This window comes from Drechmeria coniospora, chromosome 01 (genome assembly GCF_001625195.1).
Source record: "Drechmeria coniospora strain ARSEF 6962 chromosome 01, whole genome shotgun sequence".
Classification (NCBI taxonomy): Eukaryota; Fungi; Ascomycota; class Sordariomycetes; order Hypocreales; family Ophiocordycipitaceae; genus Drechmeria; species Drechmeria coniospora.
The window spans coordinates 8,910,689-8,922,208 of NC_054389.1; the positions used below are offsets into that span (position 1 = coordinate 8,910,689).

The 11,520-nt window shown below is 60.3% G+C and overlaps 5 protein-coding genes across 5 annotated transcripts; 2 read left to right on the plus strand and 3 right to left on the minus strand.

Moving 5' to 3' along the window:
- Nucleotides 1–304: 304 nt before the first annotated feature.
- On the plus strand, nt 305–1,216 carry DCS_02353 (steroid alpha reductase family protein; the record flags this gene model as incomplete). The annotated part of the gene is made up of 1 exon (XM_040799681.1): nt 305–1,216. The coding sequence occupies one exon, from the start codon at nt 305–307 to the stop codon at nt 1,214–1,216; it is 912 nt and encodes a 303-aa protein (XP_040660564.1).
- Nucleotides 1,217–1,488: 272 nt separating this feature from the next.
- Nucleotides 1,489–2,408, minus strand: DCS_02354 (uncharacterized protein; the record flags this gene model as incomplete). Its single annotated transcript, XM_040799682.1, has 3 exons — nt 1,489–1,988; nt 2,038–2,264; nt 2,329–2,408. The coding sequence occupies 3 exons, from the start codon at nt 2,406–2,408 to the stop codon at nt 1,489–1,491; spliced, it is 807 nt and encodes a 268-aa protein (XP_040660565.1).
- An 895-nt stretch (nt 2,409–3,303) lies between these two features.
- DCS_02355 (RAM signaling pathway, SOG2) lies at nt 3,304–6,395 on the minus strand (the record flags this gene model as incomplete). Its single annotated transcript, XM_040799683.1, has 3 exons — nt 3,304–5,739; nt 5,815–5,926; nt 6,007–6,395. The coding sequence occupies 3 exons, from the start codon at nt 6,393–6,395 to the stop codon at nt 3,304–3,306; spliced, it is 2,937 nt and encodes a 978-aa protein (XP_040660566.1).
- Nucleotides 6,396–8,042: 1,647 nt separating this feature from the next.
- DCS_02356 (ATP-dependent DNA helicase recQ) lies at nt 8,043–9,678 on the plus strand (the record flags this gene model as incomplete). Its single annotated transcript, XM_040799684.1, has 4 exons — nt 8,043–8,125; nt 8,197–8,315; nt 8,377–8,411; nt 8,485–9,678. 4 exons carry the CDS (start codon nt 8,043–8,045, stop codon nt 9,676–9,678), a joined length of 1,431 nt encoding a protein of 476 aa, XP_040660567.1.
- A 344-nt stretch (nt 9,679–10,022) lies between these two features.
- Nucleotides 10,023–10,703, minus strand: DCS_02357 (uncharacterized protein; the record flags this gene model as incomplete). The annotated part of the gene is made up of 1 exon (XM_040799685.1): nt 10,023–10,703. The coding sequence occupies one exon, from the start codon at nt 10,701–10,703 to the stop codon at nt 10,023–10,025; it is 681 nt and encodes a 226-aa protein (XP_040660568.1).
- Nucleotides 10,704–11,520: the final 817 nt, after the last annotated feature.

The following is an 11,520-nucleotide window of genomic DNA, read 5'->3' on the forward strand; positions in this document are numbered from 1 at the left end:
CTCCGTACCGGCAGGCACTCAGGTTTTGTTTGTGCAGCAATAATACCTGTTGCACTAAATTTTATGCATCCGAAGCTCAACGAAGCTCAACGGTCCCATAGCCACAGGAGTGCTGCACTTCTCTCTTACAACAACAGCAACTAGCTTTGCGTCGCACGTCGCCCGTCCTGCGACACCCCCTTGGTGAAAATGGCGTCGACAATGTCCATCCAGCTCACCAACCGCTGTAGGTGTCCCCCTTTGTCGCTGGATGCTGCCGGCATGCTGGAAGGCTAGCGAGCCAACGCCCATGATCCTGCATGCCATGCCTTCTCTGCTAATGCGTAAACGCTTTCAAACTATAGCCCCCAAGCAGCCCATCAAGCGGCTGCCGTCCTCGGTCGAGCTGCCATCGGATGCGACCATCGAGGACCTCAAGAAGGCGATTGCCCGCGAAGCCCGCTTGGGCGACCATAACCGCGTTGGCCTCTTCGACCCGGTGACGAGCAAGACGATCAAGGACCGCAAGGCCCGCGTCGGCGAGACGACGCACGTGCTCGTCAAAGACCTCGGTCCCCAGATCGCTTGGAGGACTGTCTTCCTCGTCGAGTACCTGGGGCCGATCCTGGTGCACGCCCTCGTCGTCGCCGCCCGGCCGTACCTCTACGCCGCCGGCGATGGCCCCATGTCCTTTTCCCAGTGGCTCAGCTTCGGCATGATCATTGGCCACTTCGTCAAGCGCGAGCTCGAGACGCTCTTCGTCCACAAGTTCTCGGCCAACACTATGCCCGCCTTCAACATCTTCAAGAACAGCTTCTTCTACTGGGCCTTCTCCGGCCTCCTCGCCGCCGTCTCCATCTACAGCCCTCGCTCGCTCGCGGCACGGGCCGACCTGCGCATCCTCGACGCCGCCGGCACCGTCATCTACTTGTTCGGCGAGATGGGCAACGCCCTCGTCCACCTCTACCTCTCGTCGCTGCGCTCGACTGGCGGCACCGAGCGTCGGATCCCCTCCGGCTACGGCTTCAGCCTCGTCACGTGCCCGAACTACATGTTCGAGGTGCTCTCCTGGGTCGGCGTCATTCTCGTGAGCCGCGACTGGGCCGTAACCCTCTTCATCGCCATCGGCGCCGCCCAGATGTACGTCTGGGCCAAGGGCAAGGAGGCAGCCTATCGCAAGGAGTTTGGCGACAAGTACAAGAAGAAGCGATATGTCATGTTGCCCGGACTTTTGTAGGTGAAAAACACAGGACGAGGGAGAAGGCGACGGCGTATGTGCGAACCTGTGAAAATGCTGCCTCGCGGACGAGATGTCTCGGGCTGGAGGGCCTCGAGGAGTTCAAGTACCACCCGGTGCTGGCGAGCAAAAAGGGGGCACAGGGAGCGATGGGACATCGAGAATGGAAGCCAGCGAGGGTGTACGAAAAGCATGCATAGAGTGAAAACAATACCTCGCCGTTTTTGTGTCGTCATGGTCACCTCACCACCCTAGGCTTGCACATGCGTTGCTTATGCGCTCCTGTTCCTGTCCCCGCCTAGCGACGACCCATCGACCTGGCGACTGACAGGCTCGATGGATGGCTCGGTGGACGGAGAGGCCACCTCGTCCAGAACCATGGCCCCTCCGTCCCGGTCGCACTCGGCACAGCAGCTGGCGTCACAGCTACCAGTGCCAGTTCCGCCGTCGATCCCGTCATCAACACCGTCATCATCATCATCATCATCATCATCATCATCATCATCATCATCGTCGTCGTCGTCGTCGTTGTTTGTAGCCTTCGCAAGACGCACCGTCTCCTCCAGAACGAGGAATTCGCGCTCCAGAAGCTCAGCCCAATTCTGAACGTGTCCAATCTCCTTGACCTTGGAGGCTGCCCGATCTGCCTCACGTTGAAGAAGGTCGCTCGCACGACGCAAATCATCCGTTGCCTGAGCGACGTCTCGCTCCTGTCGATCAAGCGCCGCGGCGTTTTCATGCAGCCCTGCCGCTCGCGGTTGTAATGATGCGTCTAGGATGTTGCTCATGGATGCTATCACGGCCGCCCGTGCTTCTGCTACATGTTCTGGCGTTGTGCTCGACGGCAGGGTTGGTACGAGTGCTGGGCGTGACGAGGACACCGTCGACGTCGTCGTCGGTTCGGAGATGGCTGGCATGGAAGACGAGCTTTCGGTCGGCGACGAGGATGCTGTCGTCGTCGTCACCGTCGTCGCCGCGGATGCTTGATGCGGCAAAGCCGACGACTGCTCCGGCGATGGGGGTGCCTGCGATGGCCTGGATGAAGCTGCTGCAGACATGTCGACCAGATATCTCGCCTGTTCCTTTCACGGATCGCTTCGCTTGTCCTTTACCAACATCTGTCAACAGTCGTCAAGACGAAAGTAGCGCGGCCGAGGGAAGGTCGGTCGTTGAACCCTCTCGCCTCGCCCATAATGGAAGATGTTGGAACATGACAGCTGATCAAGAAAAGAGGTGGGCGCGTGACGGTCCCGATTCCGTCAGCGGGGTTGCAACCACCTTTGCATAAGTACTGATATGCTTATACGCACACGAACGTGGCATGATGATTATTTGGCCGGCACTTGCATTCACCATCATTGCTGTCTGCTAGTCGTTGTCGTGCATTGATACCGAGCACCTTTCGAAGAACATGACACCATTTACCCTGCGATATCGAACCTTGCCTGGATGCTTGTGTGGTACGTATAATCATAATTCTCGTATTGGCGGCTTCTTAGATTGCCTCTTGATCGCTTGCTGATCATTCTTCGCAGCTTGATGAGGCAGACCTACACACGACATGGCCGCGAAACAATTCTCGCCCCAAATTCAGTTCGACTCTTTGACATGCCAACGAACTCTCCCTCTGTCGTCCCTCTCGCCGTACATACGTGCCCTCGAAGTCTCGTCCAAGACCCACTGTCGAGATTGCCATAAAAAAATCAGCCATGAGCGCCAAGCGTGCGAGTTCGTGTGTTTTGCGTGAAAGCCTTTGCTCGCCTGCCCAACTCGCTACCACGTCGACAACCACATCGACCGCCACATCAAACGGTTCATGCTAGTCATGCCAGTAAAGTATCGCGCCTTCCATTGTCCGGTGGCGAAAAAGAACGAAAAAGATGGACTCCAAAACTCCGGCGATGCCTCGCAAGGGGATATTGAGCGTACAAATGAGCCTTCATCAACAGCTTTCTGATCAACAAGAGCGACGGCCCTCCCCATCGGATGGCCCAGGCGGACGCACATTCGACCAGGCGGGCCGACCGCTGATGCAAGAAGCGACCTCTCTCTCGCGCTCATCAACCAAGCGGCCGGGCGAGAGCCGCCTAGATGGCCACTCGTCCCCCGTTCATGCGCGGCGGCAACAACCCGAGGCCATTGTTCGGGTTGAAGGCCGTCGGCGGTCCCGGCGTCGTGTTGCCATCCGACGACATGGATGAGATGGACGACAGCGAGTTGAAACCCGAATGGCCGCGCGTCGTGGCCCCGGTGCGCGACATGGAGATGCCCGGGTTCGCAATCAGGGCGTCGGCCCTGTCGAATACGTTCCCGTGGAAGGCCGCGGCAAAGGACGTGCTGTGCGGCGTCGCCGTCGGCGCCGCCGACACCGTCGCCTGCATGGCCGGGCCGAGCGCAGCGCTCAGAGGCGTGATGGGAACCTGTCCCTGCGTCGGCGACGTGCACGTGGGCGAGAAGCCGTCCGATGAGATGCTGCCGTGCCCTCGAGGGGGTTGGAAGAGCTGGTGCCAGGGCGACTGCAGGATCGCGTCCGTCGTCTCCTTCATGCTCTGCTGGATCGGCCGGAGCCGGTATTTCGTGTCCTGCGGGAGCGGAAGCGAGTTGATGGCCGCCTTGACCTGGGACCCCAGGTTCGTCCACGACCCGACGAAGCTGCTAATTTGATTCCAGAAGCTCGCCTGCAGCCGCACCGCGGGGTCCTTCAGCTTGATCAGCGACAGCCTGTTCCTCAGAGCCTCCGTCTGCTGCACCATGGCGCTGCATGTGCTCGCGAGGCTCCGCCAGTGCTGAATCGCGTTCGGGTGCGCGCCCGTCGTCACCGCGTTCCTCAGCCCGCCCGCCAGCTGAACCTGGAAGCTGGGGAGGCTGCGGAGGACGACGTCGGCCGACCGTTGCAGGGAAAGATAGATGCGGTCGAAGAGCGCGTCGTCCTCGGCCGAGTAGTCGGCCACCATATCGTGCGCGTGCACCGACGTGAACGAATCGCCCGACCGCGGCGTCGCCAGCTTGACCGTGCCCGTGGCGGTTCGGCCGGTGCCGTTGGTGTAGGGGACGGTGCCGTCCGTGACCACCTGAAGCGGCACGGGGCTCGGAACGGCCGAGGAGCCGTTGCGGTGCCGCGCGAGCCCCGACCTCTCGTCAGCCACCGACAGCGTCGCCGCGCTTGGTTCTCGATGGTACGGCCGGATGGTGTTGTTGGTGCTCTCGGCGTCGGCATCTGTCCGACCGGCCTTGGCCGCGTAGCGCGTGACGGCGGCGAGGGTGACGCGAAGTTCCATGATACTGTTGTAAAGCAACATCAGGAGCGTCCGAATATATCGCGCGTCTCCGTTGTCGACAAAGGTATCGATGTTGTCCGTCAGCAGCGAGCAGACGTGCCTGTAGGCGCTGACGAGCGTCTGGCAGGCGCTGTGAACATTTCCGCCGTCGCGGGGCGAGTGCTCCTCGTGGTCGGCACCGTAGGCCGTGGCGGCGTCGTGCTTCTGGATCGCCTGCTCGAGCTCCTGCACGTGCGAGTTGGTGTTGTAGAAGACAATCTCCAGACTCGATCTCTTGGCAGGCTCGTCGTTGGACAAGGTCATGAGCGCCTGAATCATGGGGTGGATCTGGAAGACGGAATAGAGGATTCCCTTGGCCGCCTCGGCGATGGGGTCGAACACCTTGGATTCGCGCCGACGCTCGGGCAGCACCGACAGGCGGCGGATGTAGACGGGGCGTTGCAGGTACACATCCGTCGGCGTCGCCGGGCTCTTGGCCGCCGGCGTGGCCCCTTGCATGGCGGACCCATGGCTGAGGCCGCGGTAGTGGCTGAAGCGCACGTTGACGTCGGATTCCTCCAAGGTACCGAGGTCCGACGTCTTCTTGGTCACCATGCCCATGCGACGACTTCGCCCGTCATGGCGATCGGCACGCAGCAAGGACTCGGAGTTGCTACGAAGCCTCTCGCTGACGGAACCGATGGTCAAAGGCATGACGCCGGGTCGACGTGACGCCAAGCTCTGCTGAGACAGACCCCGACTGTGCGACCTCGACGTCATGGCGGGCTGTCGCAGCACGCCGTTCGCCGGCCGCATGTCGGCCACGTCGGCGCCGTTGATCCTGATGGGAAAGCGACCGCTGGCGACCCGCTTGAGAGGAAAGCGCGGCGTGTCGGCGCCCTCGCTCAACTCGTCCCCCGTGCCGTCCAGGTCGCTGCGGCCAAGGGCGGCGTACTGCTTGAGGAATTTTCTGATGTGCGCCGTCACGGCCACCTCGGTGAGCTCGGTATCTCTGGCGAAGCCGTCGAAGGAGGGGCTCCCGGCTTGTGGTTGAATGACGTCCTTGGGTGGAAAGCTGATGGGATTGCCTTCAAACTTCAACACCTGGAGGGAGGCCATCTCGGCGATGCACAAGGGGAGCTCGCCGATTTGGTTCTTGGGGACGGATAGAACCTTTAACGAGACAAGGTTGGAGATCTCGTTGGGAAGAACGCGGAGCTGGTTGCGGCCGAGGTCGAGTATCTCGAGCGATTTCAGCTCGCACAGCTGACGTACCCGTCAGCGACAAGGATCCAAGCGCCCCCTCGGCGAGGCGCCGTGAGTGGGGGGACAGGGACGTACCGGCAGGGGAAACTCTTTGATCTGATTGCCCCTGATGTTGAGATAGCGAAGCGAGGTGCATTCTGCAAACCTCGCAGGCAAGGTCGAAAGTTGATTATGGGACAGGGCAAGGCTGCAGAGGAAGGGACGCGTCAGCGAACACTGAGGGAGTGTTGGGGAGTGTCGGGAGTGACGAGGAGGGGACCGACGAACCGTTCCAGCTCCTCCTTGACGATATCCACCACCTCCTCCGGTAGCCTTTGGATATTTTTGCGACTCAGGTCAATGGTGACACCTGAGCGAAGGCCAGGCGTTCCCACGGCGCCCACCTCGGCAGCCTGACCCTTCTCGTTCTCGATGGCATGCTGCATCGCCTCGCGGGCGAGGGCAATGACCTGCGAAGGGGCTATGGAATGCGAGGCCGAAGAGGCCGACAGCGACGCGTTCGACTGAGCATCGCGGTGGCTGAGGATGGGAGAAGGCCCGTTGGACGTCGCGGCCGAGTTGGGTACCGGCCGTCGTCCGAGGGCCGCGTTCTCGGGAAGACTGCGAAGGGCAGACGACTGCACCGACGACCCGGGCATTCGGTCGAAGCGGTCCATGGCGACGACGACGATGGCGGTTGGCGACACCTCGTCGCACGCGTGACGACGAGGACGTTCGAGAAGAGGAACAGAGGGCCTCTCCGAGTTTGGCCGAGACGGATGGCAGGGTCGGGGAATGTTTCAGAGGCCCCCCCTCTCTGGTTTCGATCGAGTCGAGCCCTCAAGTCACGACGGAGAAGAAGAGGGAAAATAGGAAGAAGAGCTGGCGGACGTTCTCAAGTCGACAAAGGCGGCGACGGATTGCTCGACGACGCACGCAAGGGCATCGTGGTGATGGCAGCAAGCCAGAGCTGCCGCCGATCGCGGCTTCGGCCGTCGCCGTCAGGGCCAAGCGTTTTGGAGCGCCGAGGCTGCCCGGCGGGGACGGGGACGGGGACGGGGATGGGGATGGGGATGGGGACGAGGGGCGGATGACCTCGATTGCGGTTGTGGAATTGGTTGATGCTGGCGATGTCGGTAGATGAGGTCGAAACAATCGGCCGCGTGGACGTCGGACGGATCGTGAGCGGTAGTGGAACTGGATCGAGGCAACTTCGCCGCAAGCCCAGGGCGGGGCCTGCCTCCTCCGAAATCTCTCTGCTCGCTGCCCCTACGTGCACAACCCTTGCAATCCTTGCTGCATCGGCATGGCTGGAGGGAAAAAAGGGGTCGGTTAGCGCCTTGCTTCAACAATGGGGGGTACTAGCAGCACAGTGCGAAGCCTGTTCGTATCACGAAGCCACCAAGGCCCAACGCCGCCGCGGCACTGTCACCCTGGGGCGGTCGCTGTGAGATTGCTGGTGGGATGGCGACAGGCGGCACAGTGTGAACTTGCGTGGGTACCACTACCCGTTGTCTGCTGATGCAAATGGCGCCCGCCTCAGCACCAGATGAGATGCCAAGCAGTACGAGTACGTAACGGACCCACCTTCCGCTTCCCTGGCGAGGCCGGCGAAGCCGCTAAAAATCAACAGGAACCCCTGCCACAGGAGTTTGGGATGCAGCACGAGGCAGTGAACGCGTCCGTCAACTTCCAGCAGCAGCAACTTGCCGTTCGATGGCAGCAAGCGGAACCGATGCATTTCCACCAAGAGCACAAGCGATAGAGGGCAGAATCGCCGTCTGCCTCGGATCTGGCACGGCATTGGCACTGGCACCGGCACCAAGTGTCACTGATTGGATTGCCAGCTGCACACGACACGCATAACGTGCACGCATCTCTTCGACACCAACCATCCGTCATTCCCCCTCCTCCCGTCTGTCGTGCGACACGACGCTCGGCAAGCCTCGACCATCGCCCTCGGACGAATCGGGCACCTGCTACTGAATCTCTCTGCGTTTGCAAACTGTCGTCGATGGACTCGAGGCGCCTACAGGTACCAAATACTAGGCACGCCGCCGAGCCGGCAGGAAAGTGCAATTCAAGATTCGTCGTCAAAAGGCGTCCTACCACATCACGAGCTGTACATTTCCTTGGGCCGTACACAGTACCGGACTGCATGCCGTTTGTCGAGATATAACGCTACGCTGTCATGGAGCCCGGAGCGGTGATGGTTCAAGCATCTCGATAGAGTGCCATAGCCAACCCCCGCCTCCCGTTCCCGAACAAGCATTGAAAAAAAAAAAGGGAGATGCGAATGTAGACGCACTGCGAGACATTGCACGATGTCGCCGAGCCTGCAGCGAGCACACTCGTGCACAGACATTGGCTTCACCCTCAGGAAGCAGTTTCACAAAGAGGAGTTTAGGTGAACTCGCAGCCCATGCCATGGCCCACCCCACCGCCCGACTGCCCTCGGAGGCTGATACCGTGTCCTAGGCCTCATCAGCGCGAGATCATAGAGGCCGCCCTCGGCGGAAGTGACGTGTTCGTGCAGGCAGCGACCTCGTTTGGCAAGAGCTTGTGTTTCCAGCTCCCCGCAGTGGTTGATCATGGCAGTACGTCGCTGCGAGCATGGAAGCGACACCCGTCCGGAACCGGCAGCTGACGCAGGACAAGTCACCATTGTCGTCTCTCCTCTGCTGAGCCTCATGGTGGGTGGAGAAAGCCTGAGCGCCTGCTGAATCTCCTCCGGCTAACGCTCGACTGGTGTCGCTCGCCTCGTAGATGAACCAAGTCGAGGCGATGCGGGCGGCCGGCATCAACGCCAGCTCGCTGAACAGCAACACACCCTACGCCGACAGGGAGCGAATCCACCGCGATCTCGAGACGGGACATCCGAAGACGAGACTTCTCTACGTAACGCCGGAGCTGTGCTCGGGTCCTCGGTTCCGCGAGCGGCTAAAGGTGGTCCACAAGCAAAGGGAACTTGCCAGGATCGCCATCGACGAAGCCCACTGCATATCGGAATGGGGTCACGACTTTCGCAAGGACTTTGGCCGGCTTTCATGGTTCCGAGACACATTCCCCGACGTGCCCATCATGTGCGTCACGGCGACGGCGAACCCGCAGGTTCGGCAACATGTCCTGAGCACGTTGCGACTGGACGGAGAGAAGACGAAGATGTTCGTCATGAGCCCGCAGCGCAGCAATCTTCATCTTGAAGTCAGGTACACTCGGGACGAGGACGATGGCCGGCTGTCGGATTTTCTTTGCTGGATTCGCGGCGTCTATGACCGGAGGCGCAGCCACGAGCGACAGGCCGAGCTACGGCAGGCAGGCGAGAGGGCGGAGAACGTGCCGGGCATCATATACACGATAACGCGTGACGAATGCGAATCCTTGTCGGCCGCGCTCCGGGAGGAAGGCGTCGGCGCCCGGCCATTTCACGCCAAGCTGGCCAAGGATGTCAAGGAGGAGACGCTCGCCCGATGGATAGGGAACGAGGCGGGATACGACATCATCGTCGCGACGACGGCGTTTGGCATGGGCATCGACAAGGATAACGTCCGCTTCGTCGTCCACTGGCGTATCCCAAAGTCCTTTGAGGGCTACTACCAGGAGGCCGGCCGCGCCGGACGAGACGGCAACGCGAGCTACTGCTTCCTCTACTACAGCCGCGAAGACCTCGAGCGGGTGACGCGCATGATCCGGGCCGACTGCAAGGACGGTTCCAACTTTGAGGCTCGACTGCGCAGCCTTCAGGCGCTTGCGTTGTATTGCGAGAATACCGATTCATGCCGACACGCCGAGATTTGCAAGTACTTTGGCGAGCCGACGGTGCCGACGTGCGACTTTGCATGCGACTGGCACAAGGATGCCCGAGACTTGGAGCTGAGATTCCTGCAGGGCCTCGCAAGCGAGGATTGGGTGAGCACGCAAGCCTTGCGTGGGACATACGACGGTTACGACGACTCCTGAGCTGCCTCCAGGCCAGGCCAGGCAACGTAAGAGTATGCTCGCGACCGGTTGCCCACAGCTGGAGGCATCGTGGGCTCGCGATACCAACTCGGTTACGCACCAGACCATGAGGGTAACGGCGCAGCCCATGTTTCAGGGCGACTCGGAGGGAAGGAAAATTCGCCATGACAGGCCACGACCACGGCTATCTAGAATATCGATTAGACACGTCGCTACATGCTACGTGGAAGCAAGACAAAACCAAGAATCGTCGTGGAAATTTGAACTCGACAAACGGGCAGACTGCTGCTTGCTGGGCATGGAGAGGGGTGAAAACAATCAACAAGTCAAGGGCACTCTTCCACTTAATGGCTCCTGCCTTCCTTTTCTGCTCGCTTCCGAGCAACGACGCGATCGACCCTCATGGAGGCGGGATAGCCCTCGATGAAGCCGCTCGATACCCAGCGCCACCATAGGCCGGACCAGGGCTCGACGCCGTGCCGCTGCAGTTTTCGGTTGAGAAAGTAGGTTTCGGTGAGGTGAATTCCGATGACGGGGAAGAAAACAAGGCGCGTGAGCCACTTGTACCAGTCGGGTCCGCCGGGGAAGACGGCGGCGACGGCCCGGTAGAGCATGCTGCCGGGGACGACCCAGGGCAGGCTGGCGACGCAAGCAAAGTAGAAGACGACGGCGGCGAAGATGGCGCAGTCGAAGCCCTCGGGCGGTGCGAATTGCGTGATGAAGATGTCGCTGATGCCGAGGTGCTCGCGGGCGGTCGTGTCCATGTCGATGATTCGCGCCTTCACGTCGGCCCAGGAGACCAGGGGGGGCTCAAAGGGCACGACGTAGTCGTTTCCGTCGGCATGGATGCGCATGCCCTGGAGGGTCACGTCCTGCAGGGACGGGCTCGCGACGGCATGGCGACGGGGGACGGCGGCGTAGTGACGCAGGTAGTGGGCGAGCTCACGGGCGTGGGACTGGTTCATGTGCGAGATGATGCGGTTGCGTCGCTGCTCGTCGACGGCGGCAAAGGTATCGGACGTCATGTCGGCAAGCCGGGCCGGGGGTAACTAGCAGGAGGTGTGCCGTTGCTCTGGGCTTTGGCGAGGGATGGGCTCTTTTCAAGAGCGTCGTCGTCTCGTCTTGACAGAGCAGAGGTGAGGGTCGGCTATGGAGGAAAGGAGGGAGGAGGTACGAAGCTCCTTCTCACGAAGGGGAGGGGTCGAGTTGAGCCGAGGAGAAGCGGGGGCAGGCCGGCAGCTGACTGTGGCCGAGGCGGGGCTCATGAAACCAACCTCGTGGATGGAAAAAAAAAAATCCACGGCGAGGAACGCTTTTTTTCTTTGCTGCCGCCGTTGGCAATGATGCACACGTACCGTGCCGTGCAGCTGGGTGTAAGTACGATGTACATGTATGCTACTTGCATGGATAGCAAGTGTCTAAAGCGTATAAAGTGTAGTTGTATTGAGTGAACCTACAACTACTTATTATGCACGTAGTTTTGATAACGGCCCGCGAGATCACCAACTACAAGTACAAGCACAAGTACAAGCACAAGCAAGTACAAGAACAAGAACTGTACTATTAAGCATCAATACTGTAGGTACTTGGCGCTTTGGTGTGCCGACGCGGATGTTGGGGTAGAGCAAGCTCGAAATGAAAACAGGGCCGTCAGGGTTATATCCCGTCAGGGTATTCTATTTCTACGTACATACATACACCTACGGAGTACACTGATTTGTACTTGTACATGTACGCCTACGGAGCACGGTACTTGTACTCCGTACATGAAGCTACTGATCGTAAGTACTGTTCGACGACAATGCTAGGTCAGGCGCGCCATGGTGCACGTACTGTTGCTGT